This window comes from Aotus nancymaae, unplaced genomic scaffold, assembly GCF_030222135.1.
Source record: "Aotus nancymaae isolate 86718 unplaced genomic scaffold, 86718_ANA_hifiasm-v0.15.2.pri h1tg000019l, whole genome shotgun sequence".
Taxonomy (NCBI): Eukaryota; Metazoa; Chordata; class Mammalia; order Primates; family Aotidae; genus Aotus; species Aotus nancymaae.
In genome coordinates this window covers 33,111,105-33,137,742 of record NW_026988431.1, presented here as the reverse complement: position 1 = coordinate 33,137,742, position 26,638 = coordinate 33,111,105, and the positions used below count along the sequence as shown (strand labels likewise).

The 26,638-nt window shown below is 39.6% G+C and overlaps 1 protein-coding gene across 5 annotated transcripts in view; it reads right to left on the bottom strand.

Moving 5' to 3' along the window:
• Nucleotides 1–25,958, bottom strand: part of ARMC8 (armadillo repeat containing 8) — a 112,647-nt gene extending 86,689 nt beyond the window's left edge. The window contains exons 1-3 of one of the 5 annotated variants that reach the window (XM_012451130.3): nt 25,659–25,935; nt 24,726–24,801; nt 2,503–2,579 (exon numbers count right to left, since the gene is read on the bottom strand). In XM_012451130.3, coding sequence (XP_012306553.2) covers nt 2,503–2,579; nt 24,726–24,728 — 80 coding nt within the window. In that variant the 5' untranslated portion in view covers nt 24,729–24,801; nt 25,659–25,935. Of the gene's footprint in view, nt 1–2,502; nt 2,580–24,725; nt 24,802–25,658 lie in introns of all 5 variants that reach the window. The other 4 variants (XM_012451129.3, XM_012451134.3, XM_012451131.3 and 1 more) reach the window with 4 other exon arrangements.
• Between the last annotated feature and the right edge of the window lie 680 nt (nt 25,959–26,638).

The window sequence follows — 26,638 nt, the reverse complement described above, 5'->3', positions numbered from 1 at the left end:
AAATTGAAGAATTGGTCAACTCTCTTTTCCTAAATATCATTTCATTCCCTTTTTCTATCCATATTAAACAAGATTACTTAAAAACAGATAATGTTAAAAGTAATTCACTCATTGTTCTCTTGTCTACGTACAATTAATTTTCAGACAGTGCCAAAGTTCAAGAAAGAAGTCAGTCAGGAAGAATAAATATTTCTATCTGGAGAAAAGGAAGCTTTATCAAATCACACTACACATGCCTCCATAAGATCAGTACTATGTTGAGATAAAGTAAAAAAAAAAAAATGTTGGGTATCTGTCCCTTCAAACTATAAACAGATTTTAGTATTTTAAGTAGCAATCATGTTTACTAGAATGTGTTATCACTCACATTCTCTTGTCTGAGTCAGGAATTTTAGCCCCCCTCTCTCTTCTATATTAGTTTGAACTGTCTTCTCAGTTTTTTTCCCCCTTTCTCTTCTTTGAGGACAATTATCTTATTTTTCAAGTTGTTTTACATTGGGGCTCATAACAACTAACCACTTAAGTGCTAACTGATCCACAAAGCATCAGACATTGAATTTTATAATTCTGACTTAATTCTCACATCAACCTGGCAAGATGGACAGTGTTATCTTATCTTTACAGATGATGAAATTGAGCCTCAATGAAATTACAAAACTTGTCCAAGCACAGGTAGAAAGGAACCATACTAGAAAATGTCAGAATCAGGAATTCAACCCACTTCTGTCCAACTCCAAAGCCCATGCTCTTTCTACTCTACCATTCCTTCATACAAACGTTTCTTTATGCCTAGCTGACAGTTAATAAGGTCTCAGACTGGTAGTTTTTCAAAAAACACTAAGGCTATCAAACTATTTAAGCTTCTTTGTTGTAATTCTGTCTTTCCCATTTTTCTTTTATCATTTATTTGATATTTTATCAATTTTTGAGAAACTACAGTGTTTCTTTGATAAGTAAAAAATTTTTCAAACTGACATTTGAATCAGCTACTTAGATAGAACTCTAAAAGTCTATTACACAGAATCCTTGATTACTAAATTTTGCTTTCTCCTAAACATAGCAGCAGTAATAGCATCATATTTTATAATTATTTATTGAACATTTAAGTCTAACATTCTCAACCACTTATTGAGAAATTTTAAGTAACATTTAGAATTATCTACATCTAGAGCTATCTGGCTATGTATGGAGACTATCTGTCTAAGGAAGAATGTTAAGTTAAACTTGCCCCCTTGACTACTTTGTGTGTGTAGGTACAACCCAAACTGATTTATCTAATATATGAATTTAATAAACCATTTTTCCTCGTAATCATTAGACTAGTCTTAAAAGGAGTGATTAAATAATTATAAAGTCTCCTACTTAAGAGGACAAAGGCAAAGTTAACATAATGAGAAAGCCAGAAATATCGTTTTTTGTAAACCGAGACGACGTGAAAGTAAGTGTCAAGTATTTCGGGAAGATCCTAACTAGCTTCTCACCATTCCTTCCAGCTCAACTTGAATAGTCAAGCAGTTTTACCACACTTTTATCTTACCTCTCTTTATAAATTCACAACTCCAAAGCATCCTTCCAACAATGCCTTTGGAGAGAGAGGCTTTAAGAACTACAGTCTGAAGAAACTTGTATAAACAAAGCATCCTAGCCTTGCCTTGGCTGAGCACAAGTTAAAGTACTATTTGGCTGACAACGTTTATGGGATTAGAGAAAAAGAAGAGGCGTCCCTCTTTAGGTGCCCTCACCATTACTCAAATATACCTTGACCCTTTTTTGTATCCTTCTTCCCATAGACACAGTTCAGGCCTGTGGATCCTTCACATTTCCCATCCCCATGATAAGCCTTAGTCTAGTCCTTCCTCCTTAGAACTAATGTGCTAAGAGTATGATAATCTGAAACTCAAAAGGAAAGGGAACAAATCTTCCGAAATCTTATCCTATTTGCTCCTCTTAATTTTTTAAGAGCATAATTACTTCTGGTATATTGCTTTAAAATGTTTCCTCTCATTAAACATGAAATTTTGGAGGAAAAAAAGGCATTTAAGTTATTAAGAATTTGTTTAAATTTTGACAGCTTTCTAAATTCTAAATTTAAAACTTCAACAGGAGAATCAATCTTGGTGACAGTTAATGAGTTAACCAAAAACAAAACAAAAAACTCTACTGATCTATTATTTCACTGCATTCCAATTATGAAAGACCATCAATCTTATTCTCCTACTTTTGTGGATACTAAAGAAGCAAAAGCATTCTCTAAAGAAAACATTTTTTTTAATGTGAAACAAGTGTTCTACAAAAAATGAAGCTAACCATGTCTGTTAACAACTATTGAAAAGACAATTCTTTACAGTAAAATATTAAACATTATGAATGTCAGTCTTTCTAGAAAAAAGCCAAATGAAAGAAAAAAGGTATAATCCTGTATTTTCAAAATTAAAATATTTGGCAGATTAAAACATGAAAACAAACAACTTTTTGATAGACTCTTAAATACATACTACTTACATGACACCTTGTAGAACTTTCTGGGGATCAGGGTCAAATAGCCTGTCAACATAGTGGCGACTGCTAGCTGTTACTTCCTAGAAAGTGGGGGGGAAAAATTATGACATCTGAAGCCATGCAAATCACAAATTCACAGCATCACCCACAATATCAAGTGACTAGATAATTTAACTTAAGGTAGATGCATTAAAATTTCTATTAAAAACTTAATTTTGCCTCCTTATGATACTTAAGCAGGTGACTTTTCTCTCTCAGGTATCAAAATAATGGGAAATTGTAGTGTTCAGTTCAAGATGTCAAAGATCAGTATTTTTCTTCTAAGAATGCCCAATTTCAAAAGTAAGAATGTCCATGGTATACTATACATTTTACGAAGTCTTGAAACTAGCAGGAGAGTTTAGAAAATCAACATAATTACAAAGCACATAACTGTTCATTCAAAAGAATCATCAGGAAGATATTAAGTATATTTTTGTAAATATTTTATTAAATTAGTCTGAAAAAAGCTCATGATAAAGATAAACAGTAAGAGAAGAAAGAAGACACTTAGTTCTCACTAAACACATAGCTAGACAGTGGGACCTTTCTGGTGAGCTCTGCAAGTTTTGCCAACAGAAGACCTAAGTATATATGTTAGCATATATACTTAACAGCAAGCTAAGTTTCTTCATTAACTGCTGGATGTCACATATGTGTGATTAATAGACAGGAATGTTACTTCTGTAATTCAGCACACACTGATGGCTCTCAGCCAGGGAAAAGAGTAAGGGCTTCATGAAATAGTCTGTAAGGAGTAGTCTAGGTAAAAGAGAAAATCCTTAGACTAACGTAGAGGAGCTGCACGGCTGGGGGCAGAAGTATAAATAAATAAAGGAAGAAGTTGTCACACTTTCTGTGAAGGAAAACAATTACGAAGTAGGGTGATCTGTAGGCCACCAAGCTGTCTCAACTGAACTGGATAAGGGTGGGTAAAATTAGAAAGAATACAAAGGGGAAACACTTACCTCCTTTTCATTTGTATTGTGGAGTTTGTTCTATTATGTTATTTCTTGTAATACTTATTTTGGAGGATAACCCCTTTTTAATATTTAATTTTTGACGCTTAACATTATTTAAAACAAATAACCCATATTTAAGAATCAGAGAAAAAGTTTCATCCCCTGCTCGTTTTTTCCGATGCCTGCTGAAATATCTTTATATACTACCCCCCCCGCCCCCGACCATTAGCAATAAATTATTATAGGGAGGAAGAAATAACTTTTCCAATTTACTCTGAACTCCAAATCAGTAAAAGAGTTATTTACCAAGGTACAGTGCTTAAACTTTTAAGCCACCAAAAATTAACTCTGGAGATCTACACAAACTCTAGTTTTCTGACAATATAGTTAACTAAGTCAACACATATTTTCTTTTTTTCCCAAGATGAAGTCTCGCTCTGTCATCCAGGCTGGAGTGCAGTGGTGTGATCTCGGCTCACTGCAACCTCCACCTCCTGGGTTCAAGCAATTCTCCTGCCTCAGCTTCCCAAGTAGCTGGGATTATAGGTGTGCACCACCATACCCAGCTAATTTTTGTATTTTTGGTAGAGACAAGGTTTCACCATGTTGGCCAGGCTTGTCTCAAACTCCTGGGTTCAAAGAATCCTCCCGTCTCAGCCTCCCAAGTAACTTAACTACAGATGTGTGCCACTACATCCAGCTCAAATGCTTGCTTTTAGCATGCACTTCATTTGTAAAGAATAAACAGTGGAACAAAGAAGCAAAAGTGATTAAAATTATTGTGCTCACCAGGGTGCCATTAAAGCACCTGCTAACAGAATCTGTTTTCCTCAAAATAACATGATCACAGAGTTAGAAGGACTCTCAACAATAATCTGCCCACTCCCTCCGTTTACAAATTTGAGGCTTCTCATGATCTTTACCCATTTGTCAGATCATCAAATGTAAAATAAAGACACAAATAGCTGTACAAACATATCGAGAAACAATATATGAAGAGCAAAAGCTAGAGCAGAACTGAAAAAAACATTACTATAATACAAACAGGTAAGTTTTGCCACTCCATCTGAGTACAGGTTTTCTGGGCTTTCTAACATAGTAAGTTCTAAGTACCTAAGACCCTCCTATTCAGAGATTGATTTTGATTTTACTGTTTTCTCTACCTTCACTCTCTATAGCTCCAAATCTCTTACCTGTCAATGACGTGTATCTTAACATAAAATTCCCCCATTAATAGCAACTCTCTTTGCTGCTCTGTGCCAGGTTCATTCAATATAACAAGCACTGAGTACCTAAACAAGGCACTGAGGAAACCATTAAAAATAAATGTATCTTTAATAAAGAAAAATTTAATAACACACAGTCCCTGTTATCAAGAATTCATATTGTTACCGTGTTTACATGATTATTTCCCTATTAGAATATAAGAATTACAGTATACACAACATATAGGCAGCACTAAGGAGGGCGTCTGTAAACTGGGAGAATCAGGGAAGGCTTCTTTCCAGAGTTGGCTTTGGAAAATGAGTAAGAGTGTACCAGAATGGACAAGCAAAGAGAGAAAGAATCAATGTCACAATCATAGCCATGGGACATGTGAAGCCAACACAAGCAAATGATCAGCAAGTATACTAGTTGCTGGCACTGAAAACAGGATAGAGGCAACCACAGAATGTAAAACACAAAACGCTAACCAATAGGTGGCTCATAATTGAAGATTTCACACTGCCTATTGGTCAAAGTTATATGCTAAATGCCAAAGAAGGTATAAGAGGACATTAAGGCAGAGCCTTGCATTTAGGAAACTTACAATCTATAAAGGGTTGTCATGTACACACAAAAATAATCCTATAAGCTGCTCAGACAGCAAGCAAGCTGAAGGGTTATGATCACTTATTCATTATTATTTTACTCTATACTTTCACCTAATGTATTCATTCATCTGTATAGGACAATTCTGGTATTTCACTGCTTTCCCTTTTAGATCAGGTCACCTCTCCCCTCCCAGTCCTCTTCTCTCTCCTTTCAGAAGGCAGGCTAGAAATGTAAGAGCTAGGAAGAGAAGGCAATTTGTACAGATATTAAAATGGGTTGATAAGAGAAAGAACATCTAAAAAGGTGACATTTGGGCTGGGCATGGTGGCTCACCCCTGTAATCCCAACACTTTAGGAGGTCAAGGCAGGTGGATCATGAGGTCAAGAGTTCAAGACCAAGCTGGGCAATATGGTGAAACCCCATCTCTACTAAAAATACAAAAAAAAAAAAAAAAAAATTAGCTGGATGTGGTGGCGCATGCCTGTAGTCCCAGCTACTCAGGAGGCTGAGGCAGAAGAATCGTTTGAATTTGGGAGGTGGAGGTTGCAGGGAGCTAAGATCATGCCACTGTATACTAGCCTTGGTGATAGAGTGAGATTTTGTCTCAAAAAAAGAAAAAAGAAAAGTGATACTTGAGCAAAGTCTTGAAGAAGGTGAAGGAGCAGAGACTATGCACCCATCTAGGGGTAGAGCTTTTTTTACGCAAAAAGAATAGCAAATATAAATGTCCTAAAATGGGAAGTATCTGCCAAAATCAAAGACTAGGAGGCCATTATAGCTGCAGCAGAATGAGCAAAGGAGAAATCAGCAGGAGATGAGGTCGGAGAACAGGGGCCAGATGGTAAAGAGCTGCTGTCCAGTAAGCCAGCCACTAGCCTCATATGGCATTTGAAATTTGTAATGTAACTAGGAAGTAAATTTTGTTTATATTTTAAACTTTAAAATTAAGAAATCAATACTGGATTCAGTTATTTCAAAACTTTTAAGAATGATTTGGAACTACTTGGGTATATGAATCTATATTTTCAATTATAAATGTCATGACACCTAAGTATGAATCAAATACTTCCAATAAAAACTTAGCATCCAAATTGTATAAACTACATGCCAGATATTGAAGGCTTGCTATTTTTGAAACTAATTTCATTAATAACTTATTACACAGATTACATGGTGAAATAATATTTTGCTTTACTGGTTTAAATAACATTAAAATCAACTTCACTTGTTTCCTTTATACTTTGGATAGCTAATGGCTGCTAGAAAATTTTAAATTACATATGTGCCTTGCATTTTTCAACTGGTATATAGCTTTGTTGGTCATTGTTAGGATTTTGATTTTTATGCTCCAAGATGGGAAGCCATTAGAGGGTTTTGGGAAATAGAGACATGACCTGACTTATGTGTGTACTTACGTTTTATTTTTAGTAGAGATGAGGTCTCAACTTTGTTGCCCAGGCTGATATCAAATTCCTGGCCTCAAGTGATCCTCCCACCTTGGCCTCCCAAAGTGCTGGGATTAGAGGTGTAAGCCACAATACCCAGCCCTGACTTACATTTTTAAAGAATCACTCTGATTGCAATTTAGGAACAGACATGTGTGGAGAAGGAGAAGGGACACAAGACAAAAGTAGGGAGACTAGGAAGTTATTTCCATCATCAGAAATGCAATTATTTCATAGACGATGGTAGCATGGACTAGACCAAACACTGTGGAAGATGTACTCAGATTCCAGATAAATGCTGAAGTTATAAAATGGATATGCTGTTAGACTCGATGTGGGGTATGAGAGAAGAAAGGAGCCAAGGATAGCACTTATTTCTCTGAGCACATAAAAAGACTGAGACTGAGTTGCCAGTTAATGAGATGAGGAAGACTGTAGGAGGTTTGGATTTGAGTGGGAAGAACAAAAGTTCAGTTGTGGACACGTTAGGATTGAGGATCCTATTAGACATCCAAATGAGGATGTCAAGTTGGACATGTAAGCCTAGAGTTTAGGAAAAAGTAGTGGGCTAGACATGTAAAAAGTTGTTGGCATATTATGAAATTAATTAACTAAGAGAGTGATCCTGGATACTGCCAGACCTGAAGGCTGTGCTCTGCAGTAGTCAAACAAGCAGCCAGTGTAGAGTGAAGAAATCCAGAATGTTGAAGCAAGGGAATATTTTAAAAGGGGAGTAACCAACTATGTCAAATCCTAGTGATGTGTAGCTAAGATGATAATTAAGATCTGACCTTCGGATTTAGGAACATGGAGGTGTTCACTGATCTTGACAGCAGCATTACAGTAGGGTCAAAGCCCGCTTGGTGAGGATCTAAGAGAGAATGGGGGGTGGGGGGGGTGGATGCGGTAGCTCACGTCTGTAATCTCAGCACTTTGGGAGGCAGAGGCAGGCGGATCACTTGAGGTCAGGAGTTCGAGACCAGCCTGGCCAACATGGTGAAACCCCATCTCTACTAAAAATAACAAAAATTAGCTGGGTGTCGTGGCGTATGCCTGTAGTCGCAGCTACTCAGAAGGCTGAGGCAGGATAATCACTTGAACCTGGGAGGCAAAGGTTGCAATGAGCCAAGATAGTGCCACTGCACTCCAGCCTAGGCGACAGAGCAAGTTTTCATCTCAAAAAAAAAGAGAGAGAGAGAATGGGAAAAGTGGAAACAGAAAAAGTAAGTACAGACAATTCTTTCAAGGCTTTTCACTGTAAAGGGGAGTAAAAAAAACATAGTAGATAGAAGGAGAAGCAGAGTCAGGAGAGATTCTATTTTTTAAGATGGAATAAATTAAAGCTTGCTTATTCATTGCTGGAAATTTTTTGACAGAAAAGAAAATTTGATGCAGCATGAGGAGGGGGAGAACTGAAACAATGTTCATGAATAAATGAGGGAGAATGGGACTTACTAGTTAAGTAGAGCATGCGTAAGTACAATAACAAGAGGGAATTATAGCCGGGAGTAATGCCGGGTGCCTGTAATCCCAGCTACTCAGGAGGCTGAGGCACGAGAATTGCTTGAACCCGGGAGGTGGAGGTTGCAGTGAGCCAAGATCGTGCCACTGCACTCCAGCCTGGGGGGATATGGTGGTGAAAGCTTGTGAAAGTTCTCTTCAGATTACTTCTACTTTCGGAAAATAAAAATAGACAAAGAAATGAGAGTGGTTTGAAGAAAGAGGAGAAGCAATAAGACACTGAATGGGCCAGGAAAATGTACTAGGACTGCCAGAGAGCAGTAAGTGGCTTACTGAGGCTTGTGATTATAAATTTAACAGGAAACCCATCAGCATGGCTGTGTTTTTCTCCAGCTACAATTAAATGTACAGAAGCAGCCATGAATAAGAGAGCTGGGAAGAAGTCTGAAGTAAATTTATTCAGGAAAACAAAAACAGCAACAGGTAATGAGTTGCATTCTGTTGTGGAAAAGTATTATGTGGAAGCAATTTTCCTTTATTAAGGTGATTGTCTGTGATAGGCTCCAGTGATCCCCACCTCCTGGTATTCATGCCCTTGTGCAATGCCTGGCCTTAAGTGAGGACTGGATCTAGTAAGTAGCAAATGGAATGCAGCAGAGGTAATAAGATGCCATTTCAGAAACTTCCAAGTTCTCCCTGCCCCCCTTCCTTTTTCTCTAACAGCTAGTTGTCAGGCTGTGGAGTTGCCCCGTGGAGAGGCCCACATGGCATGAAACTAAAACCTGCCAACAACCACATGAGTAAGCTTAGAACTGAATTCTCCCTGAACTGAGCCTTCAGATGACACTGTGGCTCCTGCTGACACCCTGACTGCAACCACATAAGAGATCTTGGGCCAGAGGCACCAACTAGGCCACACTTGTATTACTAACCTACAGAAACTGAAATAATAAATGTTGTTTTAATCAGCTAAGTTTTGGGACAATTTGTTACACAGCAATAAATGACTTACAGGCCTTTGAATTTATTATACAAATCAGGATAATTTTAAGAGTGAAAGAGGGCATCATTAATAACTGTCACAGAATAATATGCATAAAATAAGACTGTTGGAAACAAATTAAGCTGTATAATCACATCTTTGTCTTTAATAGTCCAAAAGAAAAGTGGAAAAACTTATAGATAGCTCAGGAAACTGGTAAGATGTCCTAAAAAGGCAAGCTAGAACAGGCTCTGATTGTCCCTCTGAATAAACTACCCATGACTGTGGTGAATTTAAACCATTGCCTTTTGAAAAAAAAATTTCAGAAGGGTTTAAACCCCAGGCTTGTCATGAATAGGATTAAACTCAAAAAACAGGAAAAATAAATGTTCAACAAGTTTTAGGGTAAAATTACAAGTTTATTAGACAATGAAGAATAAAAATGTGACGGCAATAGAAAAATACCATTTTATTTCAATAGTCTTGCTCTGTGTATATTTTATTAAAATATATTGTTCTTTATTTCTAACATATTCAAACATCATGTAGTAGAAATAACAAATAATTTGGCATTTGAAGACTTAGGTATGAATTTTGTTTACCACTTACTAGCTAAGTAACTTTGGAAAAAAGTAAAATTTGAGACCGTTTCTTCAATTATAAAATGGTGATGTTATCACGTCTCAGAGTGTGACTCAAATAAGATATCACACAGAAAACCCCTTGTAAACTGTAAAAGTATCCTGCAAATACTGACTTTCAGAGTAATTCTATGTCTGTACAAAGAGGGTAATTTGCTTTGACAAGTGTACTAATAGCCCTCTCAGTTATTCACATTCATGGTTAAAGCTAAATTATTCAAAGATACCCATCCTCAACTGATAGCAGCTTACTTTCAAACTAAGCTAAATACTATATTCAGCAAAAACCAAATATACTTGTTTAGTATGTTCTAGTTTACAAAGCATTTTCATATCTATGTATTCATTTAATTCATTTGTCTTTAGAAATTAAAACAGCATTACAATTCCCAATGAGGTATTCTGACCCCAGAAGAAATGAGTGTTTAAACCAGTGAATGCTAATCAAAATTTAATATGTCAATTAGTCCACAAACTGCTAAGAACTTCAATATAAAACTTCATAATTCAGCATTGTGAGAGAAAATCCTGGTTTTGGGAGAGATGAAAGAAACACAAACACAAAAATAGGATGTTTGAACTCTACAAAAATTTGGTTTTTTTTTTTTTTTTTGAGACGGAGTCTCGCTCTTGTTACCCAGGCTGGAGTGCAATGGCGCAATCTCGGCTCACCGCAACCTCCGCCTCCTGGGTTCAGGCAATTCTCCTGCCTCAGCCTCCTGAGTAGCTGGGATTACAGGCACGCGCCACCATGCCCAGCTAATTTTTTGTATTTTTAGTAGAGACGGGGTTTCACCATGTTGACCAGGATGGTCTCGATCTCTCGACCTTGTGATCCACCCGCCTCGGCCTCCCAAAGTGCTGGGATTACAGGCTTGAGCCACCGCGCCCGGCCAAAAATTTGGTTTTTTTTTTTTTTTTTTTTTTTTAAGACGGAGTTTTCGCTCTTGTTACCCAGGCTGGAGTGCAGTGGCGCGATCTCGGCTCACCGCAGTCTCCGCCTCCTGGGTTCAGGCAATTCTCCTGCCTCAGCCTCCTGAGTAGCTGGGATTACAGGCACGCGCCACCATGCCCAGCTAATTTTTTGTATTTTTAGTAGAGACGGGGTTTCACCATGTTGACCAGGATGGTCTCGATCTCTTGACCTCGTGATCCACCCGCCTCGGCCTCCCAAAGTGCTAGGATTACAGGCTTGAGCCACCGCGCCCGGCCTATCAAAAATTTGGTTTTAAATGAAATTCAACTTGTATCATTAATTTACCAGGAATTATGCCAGGTGCTGGATGTAAATGCAGTTCCTTACCCTCAGGGTTTCATAGCACAGAAAGGAAACACCATGTAAACAAGAAAGTTGTAAGTGTAACCATACTCAAGTAATTTAGTGTAATCATAAAAGTAAACACAATGTAAAAAGAAAATTGAAGATATAATTGAAGTTAGGGACAAGATGGAAAATAACCTCAGAGAAGTAGGGATGAAAAATCTGAAAGGCTAATATTAATCTGCCAGGTGAAAATGGGAGAGGGGAGGCCAGGTGCAGTGGCTCACGCCTGTAATCCCAACACTTTGGGTGGCCAACACGGGCAGATCTTGAGTCAGGAGTTCAAGACCAGCCTGGCCAACATGGTGAAACGCTGTCTCTACTAAAAATACAAAAATTAGCCAGGTGTGATGGCTGTGCTTATAATCCCAGCTACTTGGGAGGCTGAGGCAGGAGAATTGCTTGAACCTGGGAGGTGAGGGTTGCAGTAAGCCAAGAGTGTGCCACTGCACTCCAGCTTGGGCAACAGAGCAAGACTCCATCTCAGGGAAAAAAAAGAAAAAAGGATGGGGGGGAAGACAAGGACTCTAGGTAGAGAGCACAACATATGCAAGAGCTCTAAAGCAAAAAGGTGTTTGAGAAAGAAAATATAATTTAGTATTATGATGATATAGTATACAGTTGAGAACACAAAACAATGCTGAAGTTTCTTTTCTGTTTGTTTTTTGAAGTTTCATTTTTTAACTGAGTTGGTCAACAAATATTTAAACAGCTATGCAGGCACTACTCTAGGCAACTAACATTTTTTTTTTAAGCCAGGTGTGGCTCACGCCTGTAATCCCAGCACTTTGGGAAGCTAAGGCGGGTGGATCACCTGAGGTTAGGAGTTCGAAACCAGCCTAGCCAACATGGTGAAACCCCATCCTATTAAAACTACAAAAATTAGCCAGGTATGGTGGCACATGACTGTAATTCCAACTACTCGGGAGGCTGAGGCAAGAGAATCTCACTTGAACCCAGGAGGCAGAGGCTACAGCGATCCGAGATCGCGCTACTGCACTTCAGCCTGGGTAACGGGGAGACTCTGTCTCAAAGGGGAAAAAAAAAAAAGCCCACCTTTGAAAAGTATACATTTCAACAAAGGGAGAAAGAGAAAAAGAAATAAACACAATAAATAAGTGATATCATATATTAAGGGCTAGGCACAGTATGAAAAAAGTCTTAAATAGCACATTTTGTTTCCAAGTCCTTATACTATGACTACACTGTTACACGCTGGAGGGGAGGTGGATGTGGAGGTGAGAAAAGGGAGGGGTGTATGCTAAGACACACATAACACTCAGAAAGCTCCATCCTCTCAGCAGTTCTAATCAGGATCTATTCTGTAAGTCTGAAACATGACTTTGGCTGTCACAATGACAGCAAAGTCATTGTGATACCTGGTGGGCATAGAACTAAGGATGCTAGATGTACTGGGACAATAGGCACAAATCCCCCAACTTGCCACTATCCAGTCATGTAGGCAAAAAAAATCTAGAATCTAATTCCATTTTACATATAAACACAAAATGTTTTACAACAGTTTAATGTACAATTGATTTTCCAAGAATGTAACTCATGTGAATAAAGAAAAGGTTGTATTTTGTCCTGGCAGGAACTTTATCAAAAATCATTCATTTCAGAAAGTCACATAAACATACCATTTATTGTATTTAAGTCAACATTACAATATATCTATATCAGTCTGCAGCATAACTATCACATTCACAACCAAACTATGTATATTTATGAACATACCATTACTTTATTACTTCTGGTATAGTAGGACTTGAGTATTTACAGATTTAAATGATATTATAAATTAGTTTTATGTCTTTCTCCTTTATTACAGCCAGAGCATTATATCAACTTTTTAAAAGTTGCATGTGTGGACAGTTAACTTATCTATTGAGTGTCACCTGAAGATAGCCAAGAAAGTGCCACAAAATATCTATTATAAGAAGAGTGTATGAGTCTGATAGGGTTAAGAAACCACAAACTGAAACAACTCAACCGTCCAGACAATTGGGAGCCCAGAACCTCTTTCTATCCCTAAAACAATGTGAACCCAAAATTTGATTTTCTGATACCTCCAAAACCCTCAGTTCAAAAAATACTTTGTTTTGTCACTGTGACAATTTACTAAAATGCCAAACGAGTACACTGCTCAGATCAGGCACAAATTCTCAATTATTCTTTTTTTTTTTTTGAGACAGAGTTTTGCTCTTGTTGCCCAGGCTGTAAAGCAGTGGCGTGCTCTCAGCTTGCCGAAACCTCCGCCTCCCAGGTTCAAGTGATTCTCCTGCCTCAGCCTCCTAAGTAGCTGGGATTACAGGCATGCACCACCACGCCTGGCTAATTTTGTATTTTTAGTAGAGATGAGGTTTCTCCATGTTGGTCAGGCTGGTCTCCAACTCCTGACCTCAGGTGATCCACCCGCCTCTGCCTCCCAAAGTGCTGGGATCACAGGAGTGAGCCACCACACTGGGCCTCAGTTATTCATTTTAGAGCCCAGTGACACTTAATGTATTTGTACCTGTCCCTAGAGAGATTAGGACTGCCACAATCCAGAGTATCAGACACCAATACTTTCAAAGCAGCATTTTACTAAACTGTGCTTGAATTTCAAATCACATGCCTTTCCCTTTGTTCTGGCTGCGTTCTCATTAAATTATGAAAGACACAAAACATTAAATACAACTGCCTAACTGCTGCCTGAAAAGCCAGAGTTAATTTCACTATTAGACAAAACTAACTGTTAGGCAATTCTTTCCTAATTTTGAGAGAAAAAAATCTGCCTCTACTTGGAACAAAAAAGAAAAACACTATCAAGACAGACCTTTTACTTGCTGACAGCCATCATGTTCTTCTTACGTGCTCCAAAATTCCCACATTCCAATTTTCTCCAAAAGGAGAAATAAATTAGAAGAAAATGTCCAAGCATTACCCAAAATCCAAGATTTTGATGTAGGTCTTCTTGGTTTTGTTTTATTTTGCTTTGTTCTTTTTATACTGGTAAATTTCTAGCCCCATTAGGACTTGATCAGATTTAAAACATTCAATTCGTTTTAGACTCCTCATGTACTATTTTTGCAACCAATTTTATCCTTATTCATTCTTTGGTATGTTGAGTTTCACTGCATCCTTCCTCCCAAGGTTAATCAGAGCTCTGCATTTCTGTAGCTTCCAGTAACTTCAGAAAGTTTCTAAAATGTTACTTCACAGTGCATCTTGGCCTCATCAGTGTAGAAATGTAACATACTATGGCAACTGAGATTCCCAGAATGAAATCTACTTTAATTTCACAAACACAATCACAAAAACACTAAAATATGTAATCTTTAAATTTAATATACTTGTATAAGAGGTAAGCCTGAACTCTCAGTAAATAAAGACTAAAAATCAGACTTCACATGTTAATAAAATTTATTAAAAATAAAAAGTAAATTAATCAGTGCTTATCAAATATGAAAATAAAGCTCTAAAATATAAGGCTGTACACACAATCTTGTTTTTAAAAAGTGGGAGTTTGGAGATCTGACTCTGATAGTTTATATTACAATGGGCAAGCCAGCCTCTCCAGTTTTCCTCAATAAAAAATGACAAGAATCAGCCGGGCGCGGTGGCTCATGCCTGTAATCCCAGCACTTTGGGAGGCTGAGGCGGGCGGATCACCTGAAGTAGGGAGTTTGAGACCAGCCTGACTAACATGGAAAAACCCCATCTCTATATTTAAAAAAAAAAAAAAAAGACAAGAATGAACTAAAGATTATCTGCAGGTTTCTTCCAGCAAAAGACTCCATGATTTTATATTTGAACAAAGAGGAATTTTTATTTTTCATAACAGAAAAGCCAGGGCACAATTAGATTAAAAGGCATATGAAGAGCAGCCTTTACTTTTTCGGGAGTTTTTTGTTTGTTTGTTTGGCTTTTGCCCCCCACCCCCAGAGACAGGGTTTTACTACGCTGCCTAGGTTGACCTCAAACTCACGGACTCAAGTGATCCTCTAGCCTCAGCCTCCTCTGGTTCTGTAATAAGTTTTTAACGTGATAATGCATTCTTATTGCCCTTATAAACTATTAAATATTGACATAGCCGGGCGCAGTGGCTCACGCCTGTAATCCCAGCACTTTGGGAGGCCGAGGCGGGTGGATCACGAGGTCGAGAGATCGAGACCATCCTGGTCAACATGGTGAAACCCCGTCTCTACTAAAAATACAAAAAATTAGCTAGGCATGGTGGCGCATGCCTGTAATCCCAGCTACTCAGGAGGCTGAGGCAGGAGAACTGCCTGAATCCAGAGGGCAGAGGTTGCGGTGAGCCGAGATCGCGCCATTGCACTCCAGCCTGGGTAACAAGAGCGAAACTCCGTCTCAAAAAAAAAAAAAAAAATATATATATATATATATATTGCCATAAAATGCTTGGGGGTCATAAGACTGAAAGTAATTTAGCATTCATGCTTTTAATCAAGTACTATCATGTTTACCCTTTTAAGAGTAAACCTTTTAGAGTATGGCTCAAATCATAAAGAGCTATCTGGGTCTAGAAGACCTTTTAAGTTTCTTCTCAATATTAAATTCAATTCATTTACCCTTCACTGTAGATGAGAATGCCGAAACTGAGGGTCAAGAAAAGATCCCTCTGGATAGAGTAAATGAGCTAAGAACACATGGTGTGAAACAGCATAATCTGAAAGTCCAAGAGAGCAAGAACTATCTCTGGAAAGCAGATGCAAAGTTACAAAAATTGTGAGGAGTTTCACAAAGACTGAGATATCCTCTGGATTGGTTGAGGTTCATTTATATGCCTCCAAGATGATAAAATGGCCCAAGAAGTCCACTAGGATGTATTTAAATGTCAGCTTCTCAATCCTGACTAACAACAAAGTAAAGCTATTCAGATATGGGTGAGGTGTTGTCCTGGCCCATAAGAATAGTTGAAATTATTATTCAAAATTGCTGTCATGTAATTACTTAGAGATCCTGGGTACCATATTTCATGGCACACCTTAGAAGTAGTATTGTCCAGACAGGCCAGATGCCTTCTTGATAAAAAGGGCTTTATTTGCTTCAGATTCTTAGAGGCAGCAATAGCCTTGCCTTGGAGCTATCCATGGTGCTTGTCTCAGACTCAGTTCATCATTTGCAGCAGCTGGTTCATTCACCTTCCTATTACAGCACCACTCAAGATCTGTATGACCTGTCATCCATACTGGGGCCTGTGACAATCATGGCAATATCACAGGCCACTTGGAATCTGTCTATCCCACTTTGCCTGTGCCCAGACCCACAATTACCTTACTTTGTAGTTTGTTTGGTTCTCCAGATAACCTAGCTTTTGCATCCCAGGCCTGCTACACAAAGCCCTTTCTGTGGACAAAGTACACCTTCTGGGAGATTACTGATGTATTCCAGCTAAAAAATTATCGCTCTCCAGAAATAATTCTCACTCATAATAGTTCACATGAGTTTTAATACCTTATTGCTACGATCTTTTACCATTCCAAAATGATCTTAAATGACTTTAAATTTTGCTTTTTTTTTTTGAGACAGAGTTTCACTCTTGTTGCCCAAGCTGGAGTGCAATGGCATGATCTCGGCTCATTACAACCTCCGCCTCCTGGGTTCAAGCAATCCTCCTGCCTCAGCCTCCTGAGTAGCTGGGATTACAGGCACATGCCACCATACCTGGCTAATTTTTTGTATTTTTAGTAGAAATGGGGTTTCACCATCTTGGCCAGGCTGGTCTCAAACTCCTGACCTCAGATGATCTGCCCACCTTGGCCTCCCAAAGTGCTGGGATTACAGGCGTGAGCCACCACACCTGGCCTTTGCTATGTTTTTTGACTCACACTGGGAGAAGTAAAGAAGTTAACTCAAGGGTGACTTGTGGGTTTCAGGGAATCCAACAACCTCTAGAAATTATGCAACTATTCAGGCATATGCATGTTTTCCTGGGAAAGCAGGTGTTGACATTCTCATCCTTAAACAGCTAAGAACTAGATATCAATACACTGATGATGCCAAGGTAATGATCATTACCTCAGATTTAGGCACTCAACCTTTATATCCAACTGACTACAAATTTGGCATGTCCAAAATGAAACTCATTTTCCTACTTACTCCCCTAACATATTCCTCTCCTAATTCTCACCATCTCAGAAGATGATAACACCTGGCCAAAAAGGCATAAATCCTGTGAATCATGCTTGATCATGATGATCATCATGACTCTTCCCTTCTCCTTAGTCCCCCTTATCCCATAGTCCCCTCTATCCCACCATTAGCTTTCTGAAAGCCAAAGCAATTCTTAAAAACAACCGTAAGGCAAAAGAAGCGTGTGTTCAATAATCACTTTCCAGGTGGTAAAGACCTCCCAATATTAACAGATCTTATGGGCTGGAAACTTCCCATTGAACCACAATTTTTTATTTTTAATATAAAGCATAACACTGTTTCATCATTCCTCCTTCCTCTAATACTTATATTATGAATATGCTAGAGAATGTACCTCTTCATTCTTCAGAAATTATGGAATATAGTCAAAACAGTTTTCCTTCAACAAAATGACAAGTGGTGGGGGGGGGCTATTTCTATAAAACTACTCTTATTTGGAATACCTTTAATTTCTATCTCAACCATCACAGCACTACTGTTCATTGAAGGCAGCTGCTCTGCAATTTCCAGAGGATAACAGGAGCTTTGTTTTTTTCATGTAATACCATATCTTTACCTAAAAGTCAACAGGACAGATGGTACTGCAAAAACAAATGCCAAATCAGAATTGAAAAACACACAAGTCAGAATCACTGACATTCCTGTCTGCTGACAGTAAGTATTTTAAAATTTAACGAGCAAGGAGGTGATAAGAAGGCTAGGTCTCAAAAGCAAAATCTGAAGACCCTACATAAATGTGTTTCTGATTCTTGACAGAGTTTAAAAGACTTCCTAAACATGCACTATATGAATTCAGGTGGCAGTCTTTCCTTAAACACACAGCAAGATGTTCAAAAACATACAATGAGCACCTCTCACTTTTCACACATTGCCACTAAAGATTAGAAGATTCACATTGATGAATTTATTTTTATTTTATTTTATTTTATTTTTGTGAGACACAGTTTCGCTCTTGTCTCCCAGGCTGGAGTGCAATGGCACAATCTGGGCTCACTGCAACCTCTGCCTCCTGGTTTGGTTTCAAGTGATTGTCCTGCCTCAGCCGCCCGAGGAGCTGGGATTACAGGCACCCGCCACCACACCTTGGCTGTTTTTTATTTTTTAGTAGAGACAGGGTTTCACCATGTTGGTCAGGATTGTCTTGAACTCCTGACCTCAGGTGATCCGCCCACCTTGGCCTTCCAAAGTGCTGAGATTACAGGCATGATCCACCGCACCCGGCAATTCAGTGATTTTAGGACCACTTGCTGACACACCCTATACTTATTAGTGCTTTGTAAACTAATAGCGAACTTTAAAATATGCTATACAGATTTTCTTTTGCATTTATTACTAAAAACCAAGGGAGGCCAAATTTATATTTATAGGATAGTGGGTTCAACTTCACAGCAATATTTTTTCCTAATTATTGCCAGTTATCGATGTAGGAGAATAAATCATTAAGTAGCTATAGGCAAGGCCAACATAGAAAACTGTATGCAAACAGTTATAACTGTAGAGAACAGAACAAAATAAAGTTATATCTAGATTTGAAATACCCTATACAGTTCTAATAGCTGCTTGTCAAAAAAAAAAAAAAAAAAAAAAAGACGTAATGGCACTGGGAAAGGATTGTAAAGAAGGCAATTAAAAATCAAAAAGTGCCTCAGCTGTCTATAATGGCCTACAAAGTGATTCAAAGACAATTTGTTACCTTACCCTTCTAACTATTACAAAGTGACCAAAATTAAATGCAATCATCCTTTTAACAGGGTCTTAAGTTTTCATTTTGAAAAAGTCCAATTTATCATTTCTCCTTTTTTTAAAACAGTCCCGTCTTGAAACAATTATTGCATCACCAATTTATCAATTTTTTAATTAGTCATGCTTTTGGTGTTATGTCTAAAAGTTCTTCACCAAGCCCAAGGTTCTAGAGATTTTCTCCTGTTTTGTTCTAAAAGTTTTATTTTGTTTTATGATAAAATCTATGATTTATTTTCAGTTGCCTTTTGCATAAGGTATGAGATCAAGGTTCATCTTAAACGTTAAGAGGATAGGCCGGGCGCAGTGGCTCACGCCTATAATCCCAGCACTTTGGGAGGCCAAGGCGGGTGGATCACGAGGTCAAGAGATCGAGACCATGCTGGTCAATATGGTGAAACCCTGTCTCTACTAAAAAAACAAAAAAATTAGCTGGGCATGGTGGTGCACGCCTGTAGTCCCAGCTACTCGGGAGGCTGAGGCAGGAGAATTGCTTGAACCCAGGAGGCAGAGGTTGCGATGAGCCGAGATAGCGCCATTGCACTCCAGCCTGGGTAACGAGCAAAACTCCGTCTCAAAAAAAAAAAAAAAAAAAAAAAGAGGATGAAAAGGCAAGTTACAGATTAGGAGAAAATATTTGCAAATACCTACCTTACAGAGGGCTCATATTTAAACCACATAAAGAGCTTTTGGCTGGATGTGGTGGCTCATGCCTGTAACCTCAACACTTTGGCAGGCCAAGGTGGGCAGATCACCTGAGGCCAGGAGTTTGAGAGCAGCGTTACCAACATGGCAAAACCCTACCTTTACTAAAAATACAAAAAAAAAAAAAAAAATTAGCAGGGCATGGTGATGCACACCTGTAATCTCAGCTACTAGGGAGGCTGAGGCCTGAGAATTGCTTGAGCCCAGGAGGTAGAGGTTGCAGTGAGCCAAGATCTTGCCACTGCACTCCTTCCTGGGTGACAGGGCCCTGTCTCAAAAAATAAAATAAGCTGGGCGCAGCAGCTCATGCCTGTAATCCAGCACTTTGGGAGGCTGAGGCAGGCCAACTGCCTGAGGTCAGGAGTTCGAGACCAGCCTCACCAACATGGTGAAACCCTATCTCTACTAAAAATACAAAAATTAGCGAGGCATGGTGGTGGGTGCCTATAATCCCATCTACTTGGGAGGCTAAGACAGGAGAATCACTTGAACCCAGCAGGTGGAGGTTGCAGTGAGCTGAGACTGGGCCATTGCACTCCAGCCTGGGCAATAAAAGCAAAACTGCAACTCTAAATAAATAAATTAAATTAAATTAAATTAAAACGTATAAAGATATTTAACCAAAGAGAAAATATGGATGGCAAATAAGAAAAGATTTTCAGGCTGGGTGCAGTGACTCACACCTGTAATCCACACTTGGAAAGGCTAAGGCTTGAGGATCACTTACACTTAGGAGTTTGAGACCAGCCTGAGAAACATGGTGAAATCCCGTCTCTACATGGCCAGGCATGGTGGCACACACCTATAGTCCCAGCTACTTGGGAGGCTGAGGCAGAAGCATCGCTTGAGCCTGGGAGATAGAGGTTGCAGTGAACTGAGACTATGTCATGGCACTCCAGCCTGGGTGACAGTGCAAGACTGTCTTAAAAGGATAAATAATAAAAAATATTTTCAACATTATTAATCATTATGGAAATGTAAATTAAGACCATGATGATTACTACACATCTACTAAAACAGCTAAAATAAAATTTAAAAAAAAATCAAATGTTAGTGAGGATGCAGAGAAACAATGTCTCATACTTCACTAGTAGAAATGTAAAATGGTACAGCCACTCTGGAAAAGTCTGTCAGTTTGTTTTAAAACTAAACATACATTTACCATATGATTCAGCAATTGTACTCCTGGACATTTAGCTCAGAGATATGAAAGGTTATGTCCTCACAAACCTGTACATGATTGTTCATACTAGGTTATAATAGCCAAAAACTGGAAGCAACCAAAATACCCAACAGGTGAATGGTTAAACAAGTTGTGGTACATCCACGCCATGAAATAGTACTCAGCAATAAAAAGGAACAAACTACCGATACATGCAACAATGGGATGGCTCTCAAAAAAATATTATGCTGAGTGACAAAAACCAGTCCCAAAAAGTCACATACTGTATGATTCTATTCATATAACATTATAGAAAATGACAAAATTATAAAGATGGAGAACAGATTAGTGGTTGCCAGTGGTTAGGGATACCTGTTGAGGGGAGACGCTAGGTACGGGGGACTATAAAGAGGGAGTATGAGGGAGATCTTTGTGGTGATGGAATATTTCTGTATCTTGACAGTGGTGGTAATGGTTACACAAATATATGTACGTAATAAAATGATACAGAGCTACATACTTATACCAATGTCAATTTCCTTGATTTGATATTATATTATGATTATATAAGATGTAACCTATGAGGAAAACTGGATGAAATATACACAGGGACCTCTCTGTACTATCTTTGCAACTTCCTGTGAATCTATAATTATTTCAAAATAAACTTTTTAAAAATGCAATCAACATAATTCAAAAGTATAGAAAACATGAGAGAAATTTATGAATTTGTTGAAAAGGGTGATGTTGTAATGTTAAATGCAAACCAAAGAGGCTTGGGGTAGTCATGCTGCAATCCAGAAAGAGAGCTGGTGAGTTTGTCCAACCCTCCAAAATAGATAGTTCAATCAAACATTTACTGAGTACCTAGTATTTGCAAGATGAAGTGTTACTTCTCAATGAATTTACTCTCTAAGACGACAAGATAGCGTATTATTAAAGACCTCTGCAAAAGCAGTTCCCTTTGCCTTGTATGCTTTTCCTCTGCCACTTTTTCTAGTTAGTTCTTACTCATCCTTAAACTCTCAGCTCAGTGTCACTTCTTCAGGGAAACCTTCCCTAGTCCTTTTCATTGCCCTTCAAATTAGATCAGTTTCCTCTATGACATGTTTGAACACCACCCTATATATTTCATTCATAATACTAATCACCATTTACAAACAAACTGTGATTATTTGGTAACTATTTTTCCCATTAGGCTAACATTTCCAAAAGGACAGAGGTCTGTGTAGCTACCGCGGTATTACCAAACTCATCATGCCTGCCTGGCAAATGACAGAAGCTCAAAGTAGTCGAACAGAATACATATACACAAAGCTAAAATTCATATGCACAAATGAGTAGTCAGAGACAATAAGATTTACTGGCGTTTGGAAAAATCCTGTTATCACTCTAACCTGAGAAAGCCAGTGAAAAGGAGGCTTGTGTAGAAAATAAAGAATCACACCTATAATCCCAGCACTTTGGGAGGTGGAGGCGGGTGGATCACTTGAGGTTAGGAGTTCCAGACCAGCCTGGCCAACATGGTGAAACTCTATCTCTAACAAAAATTTTGTATTTTTAGCCAGGTGTAGTGGCAGGTGCCTGTAATCCCAGCTACTCAGGAGGCTGAGGCAGGAGAATTGCTTGAACCCAGGAGGCAGAGGATGCAGTGAGCCAAGATTGCACCATTGCTCTCCAGTCTGGGCAACAAGAACAAAACATCGTCTCAAAAAAAAAAAAGAAAAGAAAAGAAAAAGGAGAAGATGAAGAATTTCAAATCTGAAGCTGAATATAAACTTGGGCCTTTGGGCAAAACAAATTCACTAACAAAGAGGAGCAGCTGTGCAAAGGGTTCTTTAGGAAAATTAATGTAGAAATGGACTTGCACTGAGAAGGTAAGACACTAGAGACGGTTAAAAACAAGTAAAAGGACACTGTGGTAGTGCAGGCATAAAATAACAAGGTCCTGAATGAGGGAAGTCATGGGAACAGAAAGATATGAGAAACACAAAGAATAAAGAAGCAACAGAGCTTAACAACTGGTAGGTACAGGGGGATGAAAGAAGGAAGAATTAGAGATCATTCAGGAAGTTTAACAGTGACTGATCGGCCAGGCAAGGTGCTCACGCCTGTAATATCAGCACTTTGGGAGGCCAAGGCAGGCGGATCATGAGGTCAGGAGATTGAGACCATCCTGGCTAACAAGGTGAAACCCAGTCTCTGCTAAAAATACAAAAAATTAGCAGGGAGTGGTGGTGTGTGCCTGTAGTCCCAGCTACTCAGGAGGCTGAGGCGGGAGAATCGCCTGAACCTGGGAGGCAGAGGTTGTGGTAAGCCGAGGTGGTGCCATTGCACTCCAGCCTGGGCAACAGAGCAAGACTCTGTATTCAAAAAAAAAAAAAAAAAAAAAAGTGGGGGACTGATCAGTGAAAGATAATACCACTATCAGAAATTGGGATGTCATAACTAATTCCCCTTAGGAGAAGGAATGTGCTTTGTCGGAACTGATGGGTGTCATCCACACAATTTAAGATGTATGACTAGATGCAGAACAAAGTCAAGGTTGGCAATGCAGATGTGTGAACTGATCAGTTAAGGTTATAGGAATATCAATGAGATCTCCCAAGGAGAAGGTATAAAGAGACTCAAGTGGAAATCCTTTAAAACAACTTGAATGCCTCCTTGCTAGAATTATGTTCATTAAGTTATAGTGTCATCCAGACTATGAGCTCCTTAAACGCATTTCTGATCTCATCCTCACATTCCCTAATGTACACAATACAGGGCTTGTACATAACTGATACACAGTAGCGTATTAAAGGACTCAACCATTCAAGATAATTTCTGATGAATATTTCCTGTTCTAGTTCGCATTTCAAAAACCGTGGTGCTCTGAGCAGTACTTTGAAAGATACAGGTTTCACTTTAAATTAGTAAAATCTGTGAATTTAAACATTTTAAATCATGTATCCAAAGCTCCTACTTTCCAACGCTCTAGGAGTGAAGATCTGACAGACCAGACTTTGGGACTACGGAAATCTCAAAATAATAATAATAATAATAATCCCCTAATGAGACTAGGGATAAAAGCAAAGCCTAAATAGGTTAATAGAAAATACTCTTCAAAAAGTTTTTGAATAAAATAAGCAGAAAATATTTACCAAGGAAGTGAAACAAATGAAAACTTTTAATCATATGCATTATACAAGTTGACAATATCCACAAAGTAAGCTTCAGCTGAACTGAAGGATAACTGAAATCTAAATGAATAATTAAAAGGGAACTGACAACAGCCAAGACACACACTACTTTTTTTTTTAACATAATGAGGTAAAAGTCATCGGCCCGCACTCCCACAAAATATTCCTGGATATTACAGTTAGTGGTGGAGTAACAGGCTAATCTGATTCAATAATTAGGTAAACAGTATTTCCTTAGTTGCAGTTTAAAAATAAGAAAAAACGACTGCTAAAATGGATCAGGGGAAAAATCTGCTGACAGCCTCACAAAATTAAATTATTGTTGTATTGAAAACTTAAGCCTTTTCAAGGTTGAGGTCTGCCACACTGCTCTAATCCTGAATCATAAGCAAATGTCCTAGGTGCTTTCAGATAGGGGAGTTTGTTTGTGGGACAAGTCAAAGAAGAGAAAAGAAACCAGCTGTAGTTACAAGACTCTAGGAACCCGACAAGTCATTTATAATCCAACTACCCTCTCAGTATCAGACTGGCTTCCACAAGTCTAAAAGATGGTCAATCAGTATTTGCCTGCTTGTTTCCAACAATAGCAAATGAACCATTGGTAAACTGACCATTCTCAGAGTCGGACAGCTCGAATTTGTTGCAAAATCCTTCGAAGTTATCTCCCAGTAACTTTCATTCCTGGTCCTGGTTCAAGAGCAACATAGTGAAAGGTGAAAGTCGTCTTTTTTTAAAAAAAACAAAACAAAACAAAACTTAAAAAAAAAAAACAGGTTTTACTTCCTGGCATGTCAACACGTTCCCTTCTTTTAACAATGGGGAAATCTCACCCTTTTTTCCCCCCTTCAATGTTTGACTCCCCTTAAAGAAAAAAGGAATACCAGGCACAGGGAACATACAGTTCCTTTGACTCAGAGCCGCGACCTCTGAGCAGAGCGGAGAAAAGGGGCTTAAATAACCACATACACTAGGAAGAGTTGCAGCTGATACGAAATCACCATTGCCAAAAAGCAAACAGCTTCAGTCGGTGCCCAGGTGCTGGGACGCGATAGAAGCCACATAGACCTGGCCTGGTAGCTCAGAGGAAATGGGGGCCAAGGAGCCTGCACCTCTTCTTGCCAAAGCCCGGGAGAGCTGAGCGGGCGCTCGTTGCCAGGCCGGCTGCAAGCCCGGCGCTTCACAAGGCAGAGCGCTCGGCCCCCGGGAAGCTGCATCACTAAGAGGAAGGCTCAGTGAAACGCTTGGCAAAGTCCAAGCCGCGCTGCCCGGCCAGTTGTCTGTAAGCCCAACCACCCCGCCTGCCAGACGCCATCCTGGGAACCCGCACCGGCGGGAGCTCCCGGAGTTGTAAACGTCTTTGACTCCGCCGGGGTCCCCTCTGCCCGTCTATCCCGCCTGTCCACCCTCGCTCACACCCTGGCCCGACTGAGCCGGGGGCCACTCCAGGGGGTGGTGCCCAGGAGGCACACCACGCTTGGGAGAATGGTGGACACCGGGATGGGGCTCCCTGGAGGGCGGGCGGGCGGCCGCGGCGGGTCACTCACCGAAAGGACGCTCATGCGGATTGGGGTCTCCAGTAGGCACGCCATCTTGAACCTTCCCACCCGGCTGCTGCCGGCGCCGGCGCGGGGGCCGGCACTTTCGACAGCCAACTATTGGCCAACGACAGGCACCTCTCCCGAAAGGCAGTCAGAACGACGAGAACAGGCCTAGCTCTGGACAACGCTCAAGTACCGGAAAGGCCCGCAGAAAGAAGAGCAAAAGGGAACCGCGTCAGGGGCCGTCCTACGAATCGTTCTTTCAGAAACATCAGCTACTCTGAGCCTGGGTTAGAGGTGGGAGCGGGCAGCGGCTTCCGCATGCGCAAAGAAGATCTGCCGGCCCCACCTGCCCCTCGCGGTGGGCAGGGCTCCAGAGGCGGAGTGTCGTTCTGGCGCTACAAGCTCTTCCGACTGATAAATTGTAGTTGATGGGTTCGCGTATTCATATTCGGAAAAAGCAGTACGTGGAGCCACATACATAGTTTGAAGTTCACTTTCATATTCATTATCTCATTCTGCACCAAACTGCCGGCGTCGTTATCTCCATTTTTTATAGGTGGGGAAATTGCGATCCCAGAACCAGGTCTTTTGCCAACCATTAAGAGTGATTGTTTCACTATCCAATGCAGAAGTGGGACTTGCCTTAGCGTTGTGTGCCGGCCCCGTTTATTCTGATGTAGTGTTAAGAATAGCCAGAGTGCTTGGGCTTCTTCCTAGCTACTTCACTTATCAGCTGCCTTACCCTGGGCAAGTTATCTAACCTTCTGTTCGAGTTTTCTCATTTGTAAAATAAAGATTAATGAGGATAGAGGAGTCAATAAACGTAAAGCGCTCAGAAAAAGCCTAGAACATAGGAAGCGTTATACGTATGTGTTAGCGCTTCTCCAGCTTCTGAGTCAAGTGGGAAAAATGGGGGCAAATATCCGAATATTTCGCACCAAAACTCTCTAATAACCGAAGCCAAATAAAAGTATGCTCTAATT